We start from the raw sequence: 21,900 nt of genomic DNA, 5'->3' as shown, positions 1-21,900 counted from the left end.
GTGTGTGTGTGTGTGTGTGTGTGTGTGTGTGTGTGTTGTAGTTTAGGTATTACTAATGCTTTGGGGACTGAGGCATTATGGGGATATGGGTTAGAAGGTAGAGAGGATCATCTGACAATCGGAAGGCTACTGCTTCTATTCCTGGTTCCTCGAGTCCACACGTGTTCATAAAGGCATAAAATACAGTGCTGTATGAATATTAAAGCTAATTATAGCTTTATATGTGAAATACACTTTATAACCAGCACTCTATTTACCATTTTATGGAGACAAATGTTGCTGCATTGTAAATAATTATAATGCATGGATGAAATTTGAGGTTAAATTAGGTTAACCAAGTAGTATTAATGATTTTTGATTAAAGGTAAAGTACGTTCCCATTAAATCAGTGGTTCTGAACCTGGGTTCGATCGAACCCTAGGGGTTCGGTGAGTCGGTCTCAGGGGTTCGGCAGAGCCTCCGCCATGACATGCATGGCTCATTTTGTGCACCAGTAAAAAAATCACATTTTATTTTTCACTAAAGAGGGGTTCAGTGAATGCGCATATGAAGCTGGTGGGGTTCGGTACCTCCAACAAGGTTAAGAACCACTGCATTAAATGAATGCAAATCAGTGAAATTAAGTCATAAAGTCACTGAAGTCATGGATACATAACTGAAAATGTTGGGGCTGTTGCATTATACGTTCACTATATATGCAGAAAACTAAGAGTCAGATTCATGTACAACTGTGTATTTTGTGTTGTCTTTTTGGAAAATGAGTTAAACTTAAAATACAGCGATTACCACATTTACTCTAAAAAGAAAAAACCTATTGGGGATTTCGGTACTGGATCATTCCGTCTTCTGAACAAGTAAATGTAGGAATATTAAAATGCCAAATAATGTAAACTGTTGACCTGCAACAGAGTTGCTGAGAAAATAAGTACTCAATGAAATTCAAATATTTCCTATTTTGAAAGGTTTTCCCAATGCTGTTGAATGGAGTTTACTCAGAAGAGATCTGAGTAAACTCTTGAACACTTGGGCCCTTTTCTTAAGCAGTAAACACACAACAATTTTCAAGCTGCATTCCTAAAACCACTTAGACCAAACAGTGAAACACTCATAACGACTCTTTTTTTTAGAAAAATAAAAGAAGCACATGGGGGAAAAGTCTACTGAACATTCATGGTGCACTTCATTGGAAAAAATAGAAAATATGGCATTCAGGACATGGTACCATTATGTGGCCATTTACAAAAAGGGAACAGTGACAAAGAGGACGCACGCAGGCACTCATGCACATATTTATATTGGCAACATGATGTACTGAAGCGTCAGTAAAAACCTGATGATCCACAAACTAAATGGCCTGTTCTCTTCTTTTGATCTCCTGTTCGTAGTGGCCACAGAGAATCAGCTGTGATTGGGTTGCACTCTTTGCCCTGCCTCCTTCATTGTCATTCCATGAGCGACGTGTATCGCAGTTCCTCAGATTTTATCTAAAATTGCTGCTCTTGTTCTTACTCTTCATCATCCATCACCTCTTGCACACTGGTTGCTTCTATCATCACTGGGGTCAGTCTTCAAATCACTGAGCTGTTTGTGGACTCTGAACTGGGTTCGTGACATCATTTTCAACAATTGTGGATAATTTTGAGCTATTGTGTGGAAGCTATGTGCTGTATGTTTAAATTCTTCTGCATGTGGTTAACATTATGTATCACAAGTTCATAATCTGTTTTAGCGAGTGTGTTTTTAGAGTTTTGCATGAAGATTTGATCAAATCTGTTAGTTTTGTCTAAGTTTTTACAAAACGTGATTTAATACATTTGTTTAGAGAATGGAGTTCTCTTTTTTTACAATTTGATTATTGTGCTTCACTATGATTTTTAATAAAATACATCTTTTCAGCTTTTCTTCTTGAAACACAATGAGCTTGATGTGTCCATATTCTAACTAGCTCACTACACAAGACCATGCATTTCCCATTGAGAACATTTCCTTTCATTCTTCTCTGGCAGGAAAGAAAAGAGGAAAGAGGCCTTTTGAAACACATGGCCACATCTAAACAACATCATTATGCTTTTGACAAAAAAATCCCCATAGCAACATCCTCAGTGTGTTTTCCAGGGGAAAGAAGATGCACTCTATTTCAATAACACAGCTGACAATGCCAACATCTCTCTCTTCGTGCACCACAGAGCAGATATATTATTACGCAGTCCATTCACTGTGGAGAGTTTTTGGCAAAAAAAGAAAAAAGAGAGTGATCCCAGGTTACTGTCGACTATGAGATAAGTTGAACTTTATGCAATACCCATGTGTTTGGGTGTCAGCTCTGGTACCTAAGCAGGCCTGTATTAGGGACTGCATGTGTAACTACTCAGTGATAATAAGTAGTAATGTGTTTTCAGGCATTCTAAGTAAGCACGGTCAGTAAATGGGTTAGAAACTGGATCTTGGAAGTTGAAAACAGCAGCAAACTTCCTCTACTGGGTTCTTCCTGCACCAACTCTTCTATCACTCCCACTTCCTCTGCTCCAGTGAGTCTGTGATCGAGTTGTAGCGATGCTTGCTTCCTGTCACATGTCTCTCTGTTTCTCTGGCTATATTCAGGTCCCCCCACTGCCACCAACCCCAAACACCCCCTTCTTATGCTATCTCTTCCTATCCTCTCCTCCCACGCTCCCCACATGCTCGCTTGTGTTTTCACTGGTGGCAGCTAATCTGTCACCACGCAACCTGAGACCCTGTCAAAGCCACCGGTGGGAAACGTTGGACCCCAGGCTGCTGTTTGGTGCCAACGCATGTGTACTTGTACTTTGGTGCCAACTCTCTGTATGACTTTGTCTTTGGATGCCAAGCCATTTTGTTGTGCCTGTCACAATTAATTCAGGCATTATTAGGTTAAACACCTACAGAGGATTTGGGTTAGCGGCTTTCTTTACTCCATTCAGTTAAATAGTTGTTCTCAGACTTTGTTTTCATAGGGATTAAACACGGTGGAACATTGTATTTTATTTTGTTCAGCGGCATTGGAAGGTTATTTTTGTTGCCTTTCGACAGAGCCAGGATATCTGTTTTCTCTTGTTTCATGCAGGTCAACTGCAGTAACAATGGGTCCCTTTTCCTGCTGCTTGGTCAGCCAGAAAAACAAAATACTTTGGCAGTCGGGTCTATACATTGACGAGTATCCCGAAACACGCATCCAGTTTGTTTGAGTATTGATCCGATTGTGAATTCTACCTCTGACATTGCATTTGTAGTTTTTGTTAAGCTTGGAGCGCATAGTAATCACATTTTGCCTCCTGCCATCTTTAATTAGTTAGCTGAACAGTTTGTGGATAATGCAGATTGTCCTTGGGGACAGTTGCCCAAATCTTGAATGACACTATGAAAAGGAGAGAGAGGGAGGGTAATTTTAGGTGTTGCTTTTTTTTCTTCTTTTTTTTTTGAACACTGGGTCAAAGCCAAGCTCGCTCAAAGACGCTCACATTCGACACTTTTTTCCTCTACTTAGAAATAGTTAGAAATCTGAGGTTAGTACTGAGCCAAGACATCAAATCATCCAATTTGATGTCATCCAACAATTATCCAATCACATGACAGCGACAGTGCATTTAGGCATGTAGGCATAGACCTACTAAAGTTCAAACCGAGCATCAGAATGGAAAAAGAAGGTGATTTGTGACATGGTGCTGTGCTGGTCAGGGCGGTCTGAGTATTTCAGAAACTGCTGATGTACTGGGATTTTCCCACACAACCATCTCTAGGTTTACATATAGTGGTCAGGGACGAACTGACAGGAAGGCAGTAGTAACTCATTACAGCCAAGGTAAACATAAGAACGTCTCTGAATGCACAAGTGAGAAACCTTGAAGCAGAATGTCTACAGGAGCAGCAGACGACAGTGTGTGCAAGAAACTGAGGCTACAGCAGCAGGGGACTGCATCAAGTGCCACTCCTGTCAGCTAAGAACAGGAAACTGCAATAGCATTGGCTCACCAAAATGAAAAAATAGAAGATTGGAAAAATGTTGCTTTATTTCACATTCGGTTGGTAGGATCAGAATTTGGCGTAAATAACACAGAAGCATGAATCCATTTTGCCTTGTATCAACAGTTCAGGCTAGTGATGGTGGTGTAATGGTGTGGGTGACATTTTCTTGGCACACTTTAAACCCCTCCGTACCAACTGAATTACCACAGCCTACCTGAGTATTTTTGGTGACCATGTTCATTAGTTTAAGAGCACAGTGTACCTGTCTTCTGATAGCTTCTTACAGAAGGATAGCACACCATGCCACAAAACTCAGATGATCTCAAATTGGTTTCTTCAGCATGACAATGCATTCACTGTAGTCAGATGGCCCCCAGAGCCACCAGATCGTAATCCAATAGTACACCTTCAGGATGTGTTGGAACAGGAGAGTCAAATCATGGATGTGCAGCTGACATATCTGTGCTGTGTCATGTTATTCTTTCAAAATGGAACAAAATCTCTGAGGAAGGTTTCCAGTACCTTGTTAAATTTGTGTGATTAATAATTAACTGTGCGTAAAGAAAATCACATAGTTCCCACTGTAGACACATATTTTGCAGCTTGCACTTGTTGAATAGAGCACTTATCTTACAATTCGACTGCCTAAAACTGTTGCTGGACTGAAACAGATGAAGTCTGGTATGTTGGTGAATAATTTGAAAATGTGTTCCAGGTATTGTTGTGATTGGGCTTTCGCTGAAAAAGTTTAATGCACTAATGCAGTCTATCAGCACATGGTATCATCTATTTGCTCCTGCTGCAGACCTATTTTTAGGTGTCTGCAGCAGCAGAGAGGATGCTGAGGTTGTTGTCATAGCACTTAACTAATATGGTCGTGTTGGTCTCTCTCTCTTTGTATTGTAATTTCTCATTTATGTAAGGGGATATAGTGGAACCTTAAACATACCATACAGAAAATAGAGAATGGTCACCTGTCAACGGAGCTAGTTAGGAGAACACTTAGCATCCTGTGAATGTAAGCAATTCACTATTTAGTTTCCAGGCGCTTTGCAGAGAGTAAGAGGCTCCTAATGAGACCAAAGGGGTGATGCATTTGCAGCCTTGTTCGCAAACCTTTTTTGTTTTAAATTACGCTCTGTGATATACTCAGTAGGGCATCAGTGGAATGAACTGTTGCCTCGGTGTCGGTGAGCGGAAAATCTATTATCTGTGTTGGAGTTTTTGATATGTGGAGTGGGGCTACAGATGTTGATGCATAATATCCACATTTATCCTGGGCATCATTTATCTGCATCAGCAGGAAATATGTCCTGGAGAGTGTGCTATATGAGCGATTACATTACCTCACTGTACATCAATAGATTGCTCAAGATAATGAAATGCATGTGCGATTTGTACATTATCATGCACATTCATATATTTGTCTACGGCAGGATACAGCCATTAGTGTACAGTTTGTCATCGGATTTCAGTTTCTAGGCCAGGGACTCAACCTGCAGAGTATATCATAATAACGTTTCACACACAACCTTTCAAAACCCTTAGCCATAAAAGCCTGGTGTAAAGGCTTTAATGAGAAATCTTTTTCAAAGCAGACATTGCTTTGTGCATGATTCACATCCTATGCCATATCTCAGCAAGGAATAGAGAATGGGTCAATTGTAGGAGACCCATGAGAAATAAGGACTGAGACAGAACAGCTCAGCAGCTGTTTTACAATCTCATGGGTGTTTATCTGATATGCTTATTGCCAGCAATAAGACTCAGAACGCCATCAGTCACTGCAGGTAATATAAGATATGGAATATAGAGTTGTTGTTTTTTAATTCCTGATGCTGCTTCAGCACTAGGCGTGCAGCAGTTTAAGCGGGTATTGTCATTAACGTTGCAGATCCATTCAGTTTAATGTCTTCCTTTCTAAAATGTGTATACACTAGTGTATACAATACAAATTTCTAAGTGTAGAATTTATGCATTTCAAAACTATTGTGTTTTATTTGGTTAAATGTAGATTCTTAGTAATGATTCTTAAAATGTGTTTATATCTTATAATAACAGGACTAGAGTCTCATTTTTTTTGGTTAAAACACAAATTGTTGTTGTTGTTAACAATAAAAAAAACTACATGCAAGCAAATAATCTGATTCATTTCAATATTCATTTTAAGATGTATTTTTCTTGTAGTAAAACTTTTCGGTTTACTGAAAATCATTTTCTTACAAACATTGTTATTAAAAGTAAGCTTTGCATGTCTGTGTGTGTGTGTGTGTGTGTGTGTGTGTGTGTGTGTGTGTGTGTGTGTGTGTGTGTGTGTGTGTGTGCTGTTTGTTTTCAGAAGCATGTACTGCAGCCTCTCTTCTGAATTGGGAATAGCAGAAATTAATCACTGACACGTCTTAATCGTATTGCAAATAAGAAGCTGAGTTTGTGAGATAAGCACTTTTTATGCGCATGTTGTTACTGTTTAGAGAATAATCCAAAACTGCTATGGTTTTATTTTCTTTTTTTTTTAAGTAAGTGAACACAGAAACACGTATGAGGAACATACTCAGTCATAATGCTGCAGGTGTCTGTCCATTAGTGTGACTGTGTGCATCTCAGAGTTGAGCCATGTTACAGCAGGCTTAGTTTAAGTTACCAGAGGGCTCCTTAAAAGATGAAGTTGACACATGTAGATTGATAGAAACGGGTCTTTGCTGGCCACCTTGTTAGGTAAAACACTTTAATTGTCACATGGCAGCAACTTAATGTTACTTGTCATAGTTGTCGGTGTCAGGTGGGCTGCTCTGAGTATTTCAGAAACTGCTGATGTACTGAGAAAATATCCAGTTAGTAGCAGTTGACTGGGAAAAAAATACGTTGTTGCAATGCTACAGTAACTCAACTAATTGGTATAACCAACCAACCAAGGTATGCAGAAGAGCATCTTTGAATCCACAACATAAGGAGCCTTGAATCAAATGGACATTAGTAGCAGAAGACCACAGTGGGCGCAGGAAAGTGAGATTATGCTACATACAAAAGATTGGAAGGATATTGCTTGATCTGATGAGTCTTGATTTCTGCTTTGACATTCGGATGGTAGAATCAGAACTTGGAATAAACAGGATGGAAGCATGGATCCATCCTGCCTGATATCAAGTTTATTGGTATATTACTGCTGCACATGTCTGTCCCTTTATGGCCGTGTTCTGATGGTTGCTTCCAGTAGTCAGAAAGCTCAAATCAGCTGTTTTCTTGAACACGTCTCTGAGTTCAATGTATTGTTGCTGTCCAATAAAGCACCTTTTTGATGTGGTGAAACAGGAAGTTCACATCAATGACGTGCAGCTGAAACATCTGCAGCAGCTTTGTGATGCTATCAAATCAATACAGGCCAAAATCGCTGAGGAGTGTTTCCAGCACCTTATTGAATCAGTGTCACAAAGGATTAGGGCAGGTCTGAAGGCAGAAGAGGGTCTAACCCAGTACTATCACAGTGTACCTAACACAGTGTTCAGTGAGTGGATAGCTTTTAAATTTCGTTTGACTCTCCAAGCTCTTTGGGGAGTTTAATTCTCAAACATTTCATGCTGGCGAGCCTTTTTAAATACTGATCAAATTTAGAAAATTTAATTTAATGAAATAATGAATGGAAGTAAAATATTTATGTTTACAGTTGGGCTGAATTAATTTTTGTGTAATGCTGAACACTCTGCCCTGTTTATCTTAGCAATGTGTTCCCAAATCTCTGCAATTAATTTAGCCTCTTTAATGTGACAGTTTCATATAAATACCGAAGATGATGGCCAAAGACTTAATAAACAGTGCTTAATCTTTTAAGCTTATTACTACTTTACATTTATTTTTTAGTGATATAAGATCAGTGATATTTTTTAAATCCTTTTACCGTCCTTGCTTGGGTTTTTTTTGTAGCGACAGCTACTTTTATGGCGTCTGTGCCCTGTGGTCAGTGAGTGATGAATCGTGGTGCATTAAATATATTTAAAACGCAGGCATGCTCCAGACTGCTCTCACTTTCTGTACTCTAGGTATCAGTGAACCACTGAAACTCAGAAAAGGAGATGTGATTAAGTTAAAAGCACTTCATTGTTTTACCACCCGTAGCCCATACAATAATTGGCGTCTCCTGCTCAATACCCAGCAACCATGACGCCTTATGTTACCCTGCATCAGCGTCAGTGACAGACCGTTCACCCCGATCCTTATGTTAAACTGATACATCCGTGCCAAGTGAAAGTTACCAACTCCACCATGTTTGCAGGGTAATGGGCTGGAGAATGAAAGATTGCATGCTATTATCTTATTGGAGAATCAGTATAGGATCTGTGGAAGTGTAAAGAGTGGGTTTAATGACGTGAGACGTTTTTTAAGAGGAGGGGAAGAATGCCTCATGCAGTCTGGGACTGGAGAGATGATGGTCTGGGACATGTGTAGTCAGTGGACCATGTTATAATAAAGTAGTTGCCTAATGCACCACACGTGCCCCTTGCAGCTTATAGTTTAAAGTTTTCTTCCTCTCAACTTTTAGATTTAAGAAAGGAGGAAAAGTGCCAGATGTGATGGATGAATGTGATTGTGGGAGAGCAGGAGCTGATGATGATATGCACCAGTTATTTCTTCTTCTTTTTTTTTACGAAAGAAATGGCTGAAGAAGACAGAAATCAAAGGGAGGGGAAAAATGAAAGACATCTTTAATGTCTTTTCTGCTCAGCTCTTAATTGCAAATTTCCCCTGAAGGCAAAAAAAGTATGGCTGAACAATGAGGCTGCCCAGGGGAACCACCATAGATTAATTGGACAGATAGGAAGCCTCTGACATTAACATTTATGCATTTGTTTACTCTTTTTCAATGAATAATAATAGGCCACCTCCCTTGAAGATCCCTACTCTCTCATTAGTTCCAGTTTGTAGTTTGTTATGGATGGGAATATTGAAGCAGTAAACGAAGAGTTCATCGCCGTTCTGGGCAGGAATACAAAAAGTATTTCCAGAGAGAGTTCAGAACATTTTATTTTCACAACTTTTAATGGAGATTGTGAGCTTCTGTACATGTACATCAATTATCTATATTATTAGCTTCACTATCCAGAGGGAATGTTGAAGAAGGCTTTTTGGTGTTTTGTTGGGACAAATGCTAAAGACACAATTTACAAATTGAGATTTTGAGTCATCAGTTATCAGATATTCAGACATTTTTTATTTACATTTTTTGATGTTATTTAGGTTTTTTTTTTCTACTATCCCTCATCTATTTGAATGATAATGCTCACATAAAGTTTCGTAAGATATATTTGACACATTTCTGCTTTCACTGTTTTACTCCCTGCTCTCTTTTCTTATAGAAAATGGCACACACTAACTATAGAAAGCTGAAGTAAGTACACCAGCTCTTTCCCAACCAACCTACTGGTCTTTTTTGGACTTGGAGAAGTCTGTGTCTCTTGAGGTGTCCTTTGGGTGGTGCTTCAGTAGTATGGGTCCATTGTTATGGAGCTCTTCAGGGAAAAATAGCTTGGCATTGTTGGCAATAAGTCAGAGCCCTTCCCACTGAGTGTACCACTCCAGGGTTTCCTTTCTTCACCGTTTCTTTTCACATCCTTTATGGACAGAATTTTCTAGGTGCAGCCAAGAGGCGGAGGGTGTCTGTGGTCTCAGCATCTTGTCTTTCCTTTTCCAGATGATGTAGTTTTGTCGGCTTCATTGACAGATGGTCTCCAGCTTGTATTCTGGGTTCTCAGTTAGAAAAGGGTGGAGAGTTCTCTCTGGGTTGGGAGTGACTTGCTGCACTAAGTAGAAGAGTTTGGGTATTTTGGGGTGTGCACTAATGTAGATGCTGTACAAGTCCATCCAGTGGTCAATCTACATTTCTACACTCAACTATTGCCACAGAGTGTGAGTAGTGACTTAAACTAGGGCAACTGAACTTGCTCAGGAGGCTGTCTGGGATTTCTCTTAGAGATAGAGAGAGAAACAAAGTCATTCAGGAGGAGCTTAGATTAGAGCTGCCATTCCTCAACACTGAAAGGAGCCAATTGGGGGGATATGACTAGCATACGTTCTGGATGAGGTGTTTCAGGCAACTGGGGTATGATCCCAGTATAGACCCATGATACGCCGGAGAGATTATATTGCTCTGCTGGCAAGAGCTGGCTGTGGAGCGGGAGGTCTGAGCATTTCTGCCTAGACTGATACCCCCCGAATCATAGACCTGGATAAGCAGGAAAAATAAAAGCAGAATGAAAAATAGTAGAATGAAAATAACATTATAAAGTTATTACTTTTTTTCCTCTAAATGCACAAAACACTTCAAATCCTCTGGTCACAAGGATGTTAAGAATGGATTTTTAACATATAATCTCTATATGCTCTTCCACTGAAAGCATATTTTGCTAACATCTTATGATATAAAGTGTTTATGGCTCGCTGCACATTGGTGGCACAGATCTTGCCTCCAAGCATTTTGAGTTTGTGCCATCATCATCTCGTGCCCAGAAATAATCTGTACTCCTTTGTTAGGGTTATAAAGAATTAATGAGCTCCTTTAGCCGCACATTTCACAAGCAGTCTAATGTTTAGCTGCGTGAACTCGGTGCATTAATTACAACAAACAGCCTCAGTGGCGCGATATGTAGAGAAGATGCAAACACCAGAGGCTAATATTGCATAAGATGGACAGGTCGGGCCTGCACTTTAGCAGCAAACCATAGCCAGAGAGAAGTTAGAGGACTGCCCTGAAATTGTGCACAGGGCTCACTCTTGCTGTGCTGTAGATGAGCACTTTTCCCCTCACACTGATTTGAAAATGTATTCCCCCTTTAATGGGAGCAGGGAGAGTATGACATCATGTTCTTTGTACAGTTATGAGGAAAAATATGTTTAGTGTGGGAATTATTTTTTGGTATTAAAAATTCCGAACGTGTGGGCCAGCAGCAGTGAAACAGTTCATTCTTTAACAGCCCTGCTGTGCCTGTTAGCTCTGGTGCTTGGCGTTATGTTCACAAGCGAGGAAAAATAATAACAGTGATATCGCTTCAGCAGAAATTGCAATGTTTCCCACCCAAACTGAAGTGTGCTTTCATTAGAAATATCAAAAGGTTTGGGGTTTGACACCGTAGCCGTTTTAATCCTTGTTTTGCACCTGCAGCCTTTCATTTTTATCCAAATTCTGTTATCATTTCATAAGACTCCGTAGCAGTAAAAAAATGCAATGCCAAGGAAAAAAGAAGAAAAAAGCAATGGGTGGTTAAAAAGAAGAAATATCCGGAAGCATGAAAGATAAGGTTACCCTTCATCAGGCTATAAAAGAAAATAAAACCCTTTAGAGTTGAAAAGGACATGCTGGGTTTCAGAGGGAGAAGCTTATTCAGAATGAAGAAAGTGACTCCATTATCACTGAGTGCTTAAAAACCTCACCTGCTGCACAGTAATACGATCACCTTTCACTCATGCTTTAAAGTGATCAGGAGAGGGGGTTAATCCAGTATGGATATCTGCATGAATTTGTGTGATCAGAGACATCATTTTTTTTTAAAGAGCCTCTCCATTTCCCATCAGTCACCAACCCCCCAGACTTCTCTTATTCCCCAAGGAAACAGATAAGACAGCTTTACCATTATTTCCTCTTATTCGTGTCTGATATTCCTCATTTATGCAGCCTACAATCCTCGTTTTCTCGGGTAACAACTCAAACAGTCGGGAAAGAAACTGTATGGCAATTGAAGTGTCATGTTCAGGAAAAAGTTTCTTAGAGTTTATTATGAGATATTTCTGTTTTTTTACCTGTGATTTCTGTTATTTTTAGAGCGTGTGAGAGCAAGAGTGGCAACCTTTACTAACTGTGCCCCTGCCATGATTCATCACCCTCCTCTGCTTTCAAGCACAGGGAATAATGTTTTTCCCTCTGCGGTTTACTTTACTGATGTGATGACTTCAGTTGCCTTAGGTGCCACTTTGAGCACACAATGCCATGAAGCCTGAGGTGAGGGACACAGACAGACAGGCAGGGCTGTCTGAACCATCTTGGCAACGGAGAAGGATGAAAGAGTATTCAGATATGAAAAATCAACTTTGCTTGTAAGTTGTGGACACGGCCACTCGGAGATTTAATCATTTGTATGTGCAGGGGCACTTTAGGAAAAAGTGTCATCATGCGGACCTCTGAGGACTCGCTGCAGGATTTTTTTAATAGTCAAGCAGCTGCTCCCTCTGTGACTTCTTCCTAAGCAAAGAGAGATCTTGACTCATTAAGGAGCTATCTTTGCTTTGGTCAGTCAATATTTAAATAGGCCTGCCCCATCAGCCAGCATGTTTGATATTCATCCAGTGCCTGCTGGAGCATATATAATGGAAAATCTTAGTCTGCTCATCCATGAATGTGACTCTTTAGTTTCGCTTATGGTGGTACTGTAAGTGTTACTATGAGACCCAATCCTTTGCCCGGCTGGTAAGAGTCTCAACGTATGCTGGTTGGATCTTTTTAGTTTAATAACTTTAAGAAATATAAGGTAGTTTGTCATGAAAGTCTGTATGGATATTGATCCATATAAATGACCTCTTGGCATCAAAATATCCTAACTGCTGCTTGTTGAATTGGCACAAAGTTTGGCACGGATATTTATTTTTCCCTGGTGATGAATCCTTATAAATTAGATTAGATTGGGGTGACTCGGACTCAGGATTTAAAGTCTTTGTCTGTTTGATTTAGTCATCTGCTAATCGGAAGGTTGGTGCTTCAATCCCTGGCTCTTCCAAGGAAAGGACAAGATGCTGAACCCCATCAGGGTGTGAGTGTGTGAATGTTAGGTTAGGAAAAAGCACTTTTATGAATGTGTGTGTGAATGGATGAATGAGGCATGAAGTAAGAAAGTGCTAGAAATACACTATATAAGTACCAGTTCATTAGATTAGCTTCCATTGTGATCTGCAATTAAAGAAGAAAATATTTGACCTACAGTAGCAGCACCTGTAAAGTTAGCAAACATTATCACAATAATACTGGAAACACACAAACTAAGATTATTATACAGCTCTAAAATGCTGCACAAATGTTGCCCACACATTATCTTAGGTCATTTTTATTTCAGTGCGAAATGTCTCAACAGCTATTACATGGCTCGCATCAATTTCTGAACAGACAGTCCTCTTCCCCAAAGTTGAATATGTAATAAGTTTGGCATTTTTCCGAATCATCAGATGCTATCATCAGATGTCATTTTAAATTTCTCCGTACCCCCCAACGTTAATGATATCCTCACCCACATTTTGACCCGACACCTTAAATTTCAGTGAGACAACAAAGATGAAAGTAATGCAGAAATGGACACGATGACTCTTTTATGAAGAAGATTAAAGGAAGGCTTTTCTTTAATTATGTAGTTCAGGGAATTTTTTTGTTTGTTTGCTTCCCTCACTCCTCCCACCCTCACCACTGTTTCTCCCTAGTTTTCTCTGGTTTTGCTGGCTTGTACACTCCGGTGCACTCACAGCCACAGCCACGGCCAAGCCTTAGCTGAAGGCACACTGAGCTGTATGTAAATCAATTTGGAACGCAGCCGTATGTGGAAATAGAATTAGACTTGTCAGCCACACCTCTTTAGTTCCTCTCTCGTCTTCATCTGCCTCTGCTTCTGTAGTAGTCTGCTCTTTTTGGAGTTTAGCATATGCTACCATAAGTAGCAGCTATAGGAAGGCTTAGGGGTTAGGCTTGTGGGGGAGAGGGGATTAAAAGAAATCACTGAAGTTAGCACTCTTCAAAGGAAGTAGAGAGGCTGCAAGAAGAGCCACATTGCTCTCAAATGGTTCCATGCTCAAGGGGATTTGTGTAATGGTGAATTATTACATGAGACACAGTCACATGTATGTAAATGAGTTTCTGCACTTGCACAGAACGTCGTACTGGCTGGATCAAGAGAGAAAGATGTTATTATAAACATCGATCTGTGTAAACAGCGAGTGATGCATTTAGTTTCCGGTTCATCGATCACACCGTTGTAGCGACTCTTTGTCTGTTTGATTTGATTTGTTCTTTTTAAATAAAACTCATCAAAATACTTGCTCAATTCAGAGACAACAATAGTTCTATCTCCTGTAATTTCAGATATGGCAGAAAATAACATCTGCCAGTTTGTTTTATGCCTCTAAAATGAAGAAGGGTCCTCTGTGTTATTATTTAAGTTATTTATTTCATATTCTGTATAGTTTTTCATATTTATATCCTGTCCATAGCCTGTACATAGCTTGTACTCACTACAGCCTGTACATACTTATAGTTATAGAATATTCACAACATACTTCATACCGTGTACATTATAACATAATAGACCCATTTCTGTAATATACTTACATATCTATATTATTGCTAATATATATTGTAATATATCTATATCACTAAGCACTTCTGGATGGATGCAAACTGCATTTCGTTGCCCTGTACCTGTGCATGTGCAATGACAATAAAGTTGAATTCTATTCTATTCTAATTCTATTCTGTGGTCTGCCGTAATGAGTTTTTATGCTGTCCTTGTCTGTATTGTCCCTGCATTGTGCTAGTCCTATCTCTGCCAGCCTCAGTTGTTGTGTAAGATATAGTGTAGCGTTCCACTTATGCCAGCAGATGGAATGGAAACACAAAAGTGCTGTATGTTCATCAGAGACGTCGCGGGACGTCAGATTTCGAAGGCCAGATCGGCTATTTCAGCAACACAATGAGCGTTCTTGCAAACATATGTGGGAGTCTTGATTTAGATTTACTGGAAGGTCCTTTCCAAATAGTGAATCATGCTCCTAATTATATTTAAACATCACACGCATGAGCAGCACTCTAGCCTCAAAAGGCAGCTGTGGAAAGCTATTCATCTGGCTTTCTAGAGACAATCAATAATTCATGCAGTTATTTCAGAAAAGTTAAATTAAATCTAAGGAGGCGCATGTAAGATGGGAGATTATTCTTTAAGACAAATATTATTTTCTGCCTCCCAGGGGTGCTGTTAAACAGCCCGTCATTTATCACAATTAACCTGGGCGGCCATTAGTGGGCTATTAATTAGATACTACACTGTGTCTAATGAATCGCAACACACAGTTAGGACCACAGAATCTGTGGTTATTGACTTAAACAATTACAGGAATGAAAATGAAAAAGAAAATGTGTTTTTCTTTGTGGAGGTGTAATATAGTGGTGTAGACACAGAGTCATCCCGCAGAGCATAAAACATCCTGCAACTTATTCATCAGTAACAGCTACGGAATAAATTATCAATCCTCACAGTATGCCGTCATTTTTCTCATGTGGAATAAGGACAAGTAAAAGATGTATTTATTTTCCACATGATTCAAAAATGTCAACACTTTGTCTTTTGCAGCATAATCATGGAAAATTGATTGACGACAGAGGTGGGCTGTTGGCGCCAGTAAAAATTGCTTAATTATATGGAAGTGTACACTTTCTTCCTTAGGTAGCTGTGTTTTAGTTACAAACATGAGTATTCTGCGTACTGGGTCAGATACACGACACAACATTAGAGCGCTGCGACAGTGAGAATCAGAAGCATGAAACGGTCTTCAGCAGTGTAAGATACACAGATACGCACCAACTGAGCTGCAAGATAACCAGTGAGGAAATTCTCTGCAAACGCACAGTAAACATTCATGGCCTCATAAACTCTGTGTACTCTTGCCAACAAGTTGATTACAGGGAGATTCCTTCATGTAAATCCTGCAGCTTTTCCGCAGCGTGTGTCTCAGTCCCGGCGGCCACACTGCCCCTAAGCTGGCTTTCCCAACATGTCCCAAAAAAATACAGCACGAGAGCATTTGCTTGGAATTACCGCTCACGTGACACAAATCCCATCTTTACGGCAAACTGAGCCGTTTCGTTTCCTATAATTGTGCTGTGGCTGTTTCCGAGCGCCACTGTTAAACGTTCACTATTAAGATACATATTTTGGGCTTTTCCGAGAAGCATGCAGCATCCTCTGATGTGTCATCAAATTTTTATGAGACGTACCGGGCTCTTCAAAGTGATTACTGGCCGCTCGGCTTATCAGATTTGGTTTAGAGCTTGCTAATGGCGTGATAAGGCACATTAAAGCGATAATAAGTATTTAATGAAGTTTAAATGTGGTCAGGCTCGGGGCACAGAGGATTGATCTTCCTATAAACGGGTGATAAAATAATTAACTGTAAATATCCAGATAAGACATTAAATGGACCTGAAGAACGGAAGAAAAAAACCCACTATTGGCTTAATGCCTCACCGTTGCCACTCGTCTCATCTAATTCTGGTTTGTGGTACATGCGATTTGCGTGAGCTGGCACAGCACTGTGGGGTATGTGTGTGATCTAGTTTTTAAGTCTCCTCTGTTACTTTTTTGCCATATAATCACCTTTAGGATAATACACGTCAGACTTGCAAAACGTATTGTTTGTTTCCTGGGTATTTCCACCTCCCTCTCTTCTTCTAATGCACTCTAACACACACACATCCTGAGATCATCCTGCCTGATGTCAATCTGAGTATACAGCTGCAAAAAATGGGTGTTCCTGCTGCTCCTTTGCCAATGCTCAGGGTGGGTCTCTCCATGTCCATCTCTCTCTCTCTCTCTCTCTCTCTCTCTCTCTCTCACACACACACTCACACACACACACACACACACACACACACACACACACACACACACAAGTGACACACAGTTGAAAAGATATGCACAGATACACACTCACGCATGCTGAGAAATGACATCAGCATTTGGTTCAACTTGTTCATGCTGAATGCCAGGGGATTCAAGGACACTTATGAATCACATAATAAATTTACAGAAAATCAAGTCTCTCCCCGCCTCGGACTGCTAAGTGTTTTATCCACATCATCCCCCAAATCCTTACAAGCAATCTACATATAAAGTCAACTGAGGATCAAGTCCTCTCGGTAGTCTGAAAACAAAGTCTTCTTTTTTCTAATCGATGAGTAAATAAATGGTTTTTTATGCTCTTGTCATGTTCTCTTCTTAGGGGTCTTTTTGCCAGCCATTACACCGAGACACATTACCGGGAGGATGGAAGTGCAGTCACCGGTGCTCACAACTTCACGGTAGGGCAGCGTTGGAGTGCTTTTGACATTTATGGTCAAGTTGATGTTCAGCGATGCTGCACAGTCACGTTGTAAAAAGTGACCCTTTAAAAACTCACAAAGACAGACGAGTTTTTTCTTTTTCCAGAGAATCAGCTTTACTCATTTAAAATCAAATCTAGGACAGAAATGAGTTTTGTTGTCGTTTTTTTTTTTTTTTTTTTTTTAATTGCTTCCATGTGGTCGAGTTTGTATTTGAAAGCCTCCCACTGTTGGTGAACACACTCTATCCCGTGGCCTACTTGATGATAAGCTGTGTTTCATGCTGGTAGTTTTTCAGCCAACATTGCCATCAGGATTTTATTATGGAATCCCCTTTTAGCAGATGGTTTATTCTTGACTGCTTGTTTTATGCTGTGTTCATGCTAGCTGTGCGAGGCGAAGTGCTCGCTAGTCTTTGGAAACAGAGAAAGTACTTCTCAAGGCTTTTTAGTGTGACACATGGATGGTTGAAATCAGTTTATGTGGCTCAGGAAAAAAATAGCACAACTGATCCTTTATAAAAAAGCTGTTTTATTTTGTTTTTAACATAGTTCACAGCCTCTTTCCCTTTTTGCTGCCTAGTTGGATCGTGGACACTGGGGACACTTTTTAGCCAGTTTCCCCACAGTTTAAATTTTTATCATTTAATCCTTCATTGGTGGATGTAAGAAGAATTCTAACAGACTGGAGACCTTCAGTACCTGCTGAACAAGTGTTACCCGATTCAGTGGCAATGAATGTGCTGTACTGAACCTGCATTTCTATATATTTTTCATATGCAAATGATTTAAAAACATTTGCTACTCTTCTAGCATGCAAGCCCACACCTAAACCTGACCTGACCTCTAATTTAGGATGTAAATTGACTCCTTAAGCAGCTTAGCAGTGGGTCATTATTTCATGCTGCTTAACAAAACATTATTCAGTTCTTGTCTGTCTTTGGTTAGAATACCTAACTCAATTTGGAACAATGCAGTGCATGTCAGCTAACAACTTTAAGGAAATGAATAACTTGGATACCAAGAGGTTGACTGTGATTTACAGTCATGTGAAAAAGAAAGTTTTCACAGGGATTTATGTAGCACTGTGAATAAATAAGTACACCAATGATTCAAAGGCTTGTAGAACCAGCAATAACTCTTCTTTACAGTCTTGCTTCAGTTCATTGAGGTTCGTGGGTATTGGTTTATGCACAGCACACTTAAGGTCCTGCCCCAGCATTTCAGGTCCGGTTGAGGTCTGCACATTGACCATTGCAACGCATTGATTCTTTTCTTTTTCAGACATTCTGTTGTAGCTTTGCTGCACTGCTTGGGATCACTGCCCTGTTGCATGACCCACTTTCAAAGCTTTAGCTGTCAGACAAATGGCCTCACGTTTAACTCTAGAACACTTTGGTATACAGAGGAATTCATGCTAAACTCAGCGACTGCAAAGCGCACAGGTCATGTGGCTGGAAAGAAAACGCTCAAATCATCACCCATCCACCATTGTTTGCCAGCTGCTATGGGGTGTTTGTGTTGATACGCCGTGTTTGGTTTTCACCAAACACCGTAAGAAAACATCTCCACTTTGGTTTCAGGTGTCCAAAGGATGTTATTCCATGTTTTTAACCTCTAAATGCCCAGTGTATTATATTTAATGCATCAGTTTTTAGATATCTGCATCATCAGTGTCATTGTTTTCCCCAAAAACTTAAATAAATGACATAATACGGTTTTAAGGAATAAGTTGCCAAAAAAATCCTGGATATATGAAATATGATACAAATTAAAGCTTAAGGTGAAAACTTTGTTTTTCATATGACCGTATTATTCAATTCAATTTTCAATTCAATTCAATTTTATTTATATAGCGCCAAATCACAACAAAAGTCGCCTCAAGGCGCTTCATAGATACAGAGAAAAACCCAACAATCATATGACCCCCTATGAGCAAGCACTTTGGCGACAGTGGGAAGGAAAAACTCCCTTTTAACAGGAAGAAACCTCCGGCAGAACCAGGCTCAGGGAGGGGCGGCCATCTGCTGCGACCGGTTGGGGTGAGAGAAGGAAGACAGGATAAAGACATGCTGTGGAAGAGAGACAGAGGTTAATAACAGATATGATTCAATGCAGAGAGGTCTATTAATACATAGTGAGTGAGAAAGGTGACTGGAAAGGAAAAACTCAATGCATCATGGGAATCCCCCGGCAGCCTACATCTATTGCAGCATAACAAAGGGAGGATTCAGGGTCACCTGGTCCAGCCCTAACTATATGCTTTAGAAAAAAGGAAAGTTTTAAGCCTAATCTTAAAAGTAGAGATAGTGTCTGTCTCCCGAATCCAAACTGGAAGCTGGTTCCACAGAAGAGGGGCCTGAAAACTGAAGGCTCTCCCTCCCATTCTACTTTTAAATACTCTAGGAACAACAAGTAGGCCTGCAGAGCGAGAGCGGAGCGCTCTAATAGGGTGATATGGTACTACAAGGTCATTAAGATAAGATGGGGCCTGATTATTTAAGACCTTGTATGTGAGGAGCAGGATTTTGAATTCAATTCTGGATTTAACAGGAAGCCAATGAAGGGAAGCCAAAACAGGAGAAATATGCTCTCTCTTTCTAGTCCCTGTCAGGACTCTTGCTGCAGCATTTTGGATTAGCTGAAGGCTTTTCAGTGAGTTTTTTGGACATCCTGATAATAATGAATTACAGTAGTCCAGCCTGGAAGTAATAAATGCATGAACTAGTTTTTCAGCGTCACTCTGAGACAGGATATTTCTAATTTTAGAGATGTTGCGCAAATGGAAGAAAGCAGTCTTACATATTTGTTTAATATGTGCGTTGAAGGACATGTCCTGGTCAAAAATGACTCCAAGGTTCCTCACCGCGTTACTGGAGGCCAAGGTAATGCCATCCAGAGTAAGAATCTGATTAGATACCATATTTCTAAGATTTTCAGGGCCGAGTACAATAACCTCAGTTTTATCTGAATTAAGAAGCAGAAAGTTAGCGGCCATCCAGGTCTTTATGTCTTTAAGACATTCCTGCAGTTTAACTAATTGGTGTGTGTTATCTGGCTTCATGGACAGATAGAGCTGGGTGTCATCAGCATAGCAGTGAAAATGTATGCTATGTCTTCTAATGATACTGCCTAAGGGAAGCATGTATAATGTAAACAGAATTGGTCCTAGCACTGAACCCTGTGGAACTCCATAATTAACCTCAGTGTGTGAAGAGGACTCTCCATTTACATGCACGAATTGGAGTCTATTAGATAGATATGATACAAACCACTGCAGCGCAGTACTTGTAATACCTACAGCATGTTCTAATCGCTCTAATAGGATATTATGATCAACAGTATCGAACGCTGCACTGAGGTCTAGCAGGACAAGCACAGAGATGAGTCCACTGTCAGAGGCCATAAGAAGATCATTTGTAACCTTCACTAAAGCTGTTTCTGTGCTGTGCTGAGCTCTGAAACCTGACTGAAACTCTTCAAATAAACCATTCCTCTGCAGATGATCTGTTAGCTGTTTGACAACTACTCTTTCAAGGATTTTTGATATGAAAGGAAGGTTGGAGATTGGCCTATAATTAGCTAAGACTGCTGGGTCTAGAGATGGCTTTTTGAGTAAAGGTTTAACTACAGCCAGCTTGAAGGCCTGTGGTACATAGCCGATTATTAGAGATAGGTTGATCATATTTAAGATCGAAGAATTAATTAATGGCAGGACTTCTTTGAGCAGTTTTGTAGGAATGGGGTCTAAAAGACACGTTGATGGTTTGGAGGAAGTAATTATTGAAGTTAACTCAGAAAGATCAATTGGAGAAAAAGAGTCTAACTTAATATCAATGATACTAAGAGTAGCTGTAGATAATATTACATCTGTGGGATGATTATTGGTAATTTTTTCTCTAATGATAAAAATTTTATTTGTGAAGAAGTTCATGAAGTCATTACTAGTTAACGTTAAAGGGATGGTTGGCTCAAAAGAGCTCTGACTTTTTGTCAGCCTGGCTACAGTGCTGAAGAGAAACCTGGGGTTGTTCTTATTTTCTTCAATCAGTGATGAATAGTAAGATGTTCTGGCTTTGCGGAGGGCTTTCTTATAAAGCAGCAAACTATTTCTCCAGGCTAAATGATGATCCTCTAGATTTGTGACACGCCATTTCCTCTCCAGATTACGAGTCATCTGCTTTAGGGTACGTGTTTCAGAATTATACCACGGAGTCAGGTACTTCTGATTTGAGGCCTTAGTTTTCACAGGAGCTACAGTATCCAGAGTCGTACGTAGTGAGGAGGTGAAATTATTAACAAGATAATCGACCTCTGTTGGGGTAGCGTTCAGATAGCTGCTTTGCTCTGTGTTGGTACAGGGCATTGGAGATGATAACAGTGGGTGGATTATATTCTTAAACTTAGTTACAGTGCTTTCAGAAAGACATCTACTTTGATAAAGTCTACTCTTCACCGCTGTGTAATCAATTATTGTAAAAGTAAATGTTATCAGGAAATGATCAGACAGGAGAGGGTTTTCAGGAAACACTGTTAAATGTTCAGGTTCGATGCCATATGTTAAAACAAGATCTAGAGTGTGATTAAAGTGGTGGGTGGGTTCTTTTACATTTTGAGAGAAACCAATTGAGTCTAATAACAGATTAAATGCCATGTTGAGGCTGTCATTTTTAGCATCTACATGGATGTTAAAATCACCCACAATAATTATTTTATCTGAGCTCAGAACTAAATTAGATATAAAGTCTGAGAAATCAGACAGAAACTCTGTGTAAGGCCCAGGTGGACGATAGATGATAACAA

General features: G+C 39.9%; 1 protein-coding gene across 2 annotated transcripts in view; it reads left to right on the top strand.

Annotated features, from left to right (window-relative positions):
- adam12b (ADAM metallopeptidase domain 12b) overlaps nt 1-21,900 on the top strand; it is a 102,624-nt gene that overhangs the window by 19,143 nt on the left and 61,581 nt on the right. For both annotated transcript variants that reach the window (XM_086259257.1, XM_086259256.1), the window contains exon 4: nt 16,999-17,077. In XM_086259257.1, the coding sequence (XP_086115383.1) occupies nt 16,999-17,077 (79 nt within the window). The remainder of the gene's footprint in view (nt 1-16,998; nt 17,078-21,900) is intronic.

This window comes from Aulonocara sp. 'chitande type north' Nkhata Bay, linkage group LG13 (genome assembly GCF_057382095.1).
Source record: "Aulonocara sp. 'chitande type north' Nkhata Bay isolate Kocher_YH1m ecotype deep benthic linkage group LG13, A_spYH_male_GT1.1, whole genome shotgun sequence".
Classification (NCBI taxonomy): Eukaryota; Metazoa; Chordata; class Actinopteri; order Cichliformes; family Cichlidae; genus Aulonocara; species Aulonocara sp. 'chitande type north' Nkhata Bay.
This window is presented reverse-complemented; position numbering and strand designations above follow the sequence as displayed.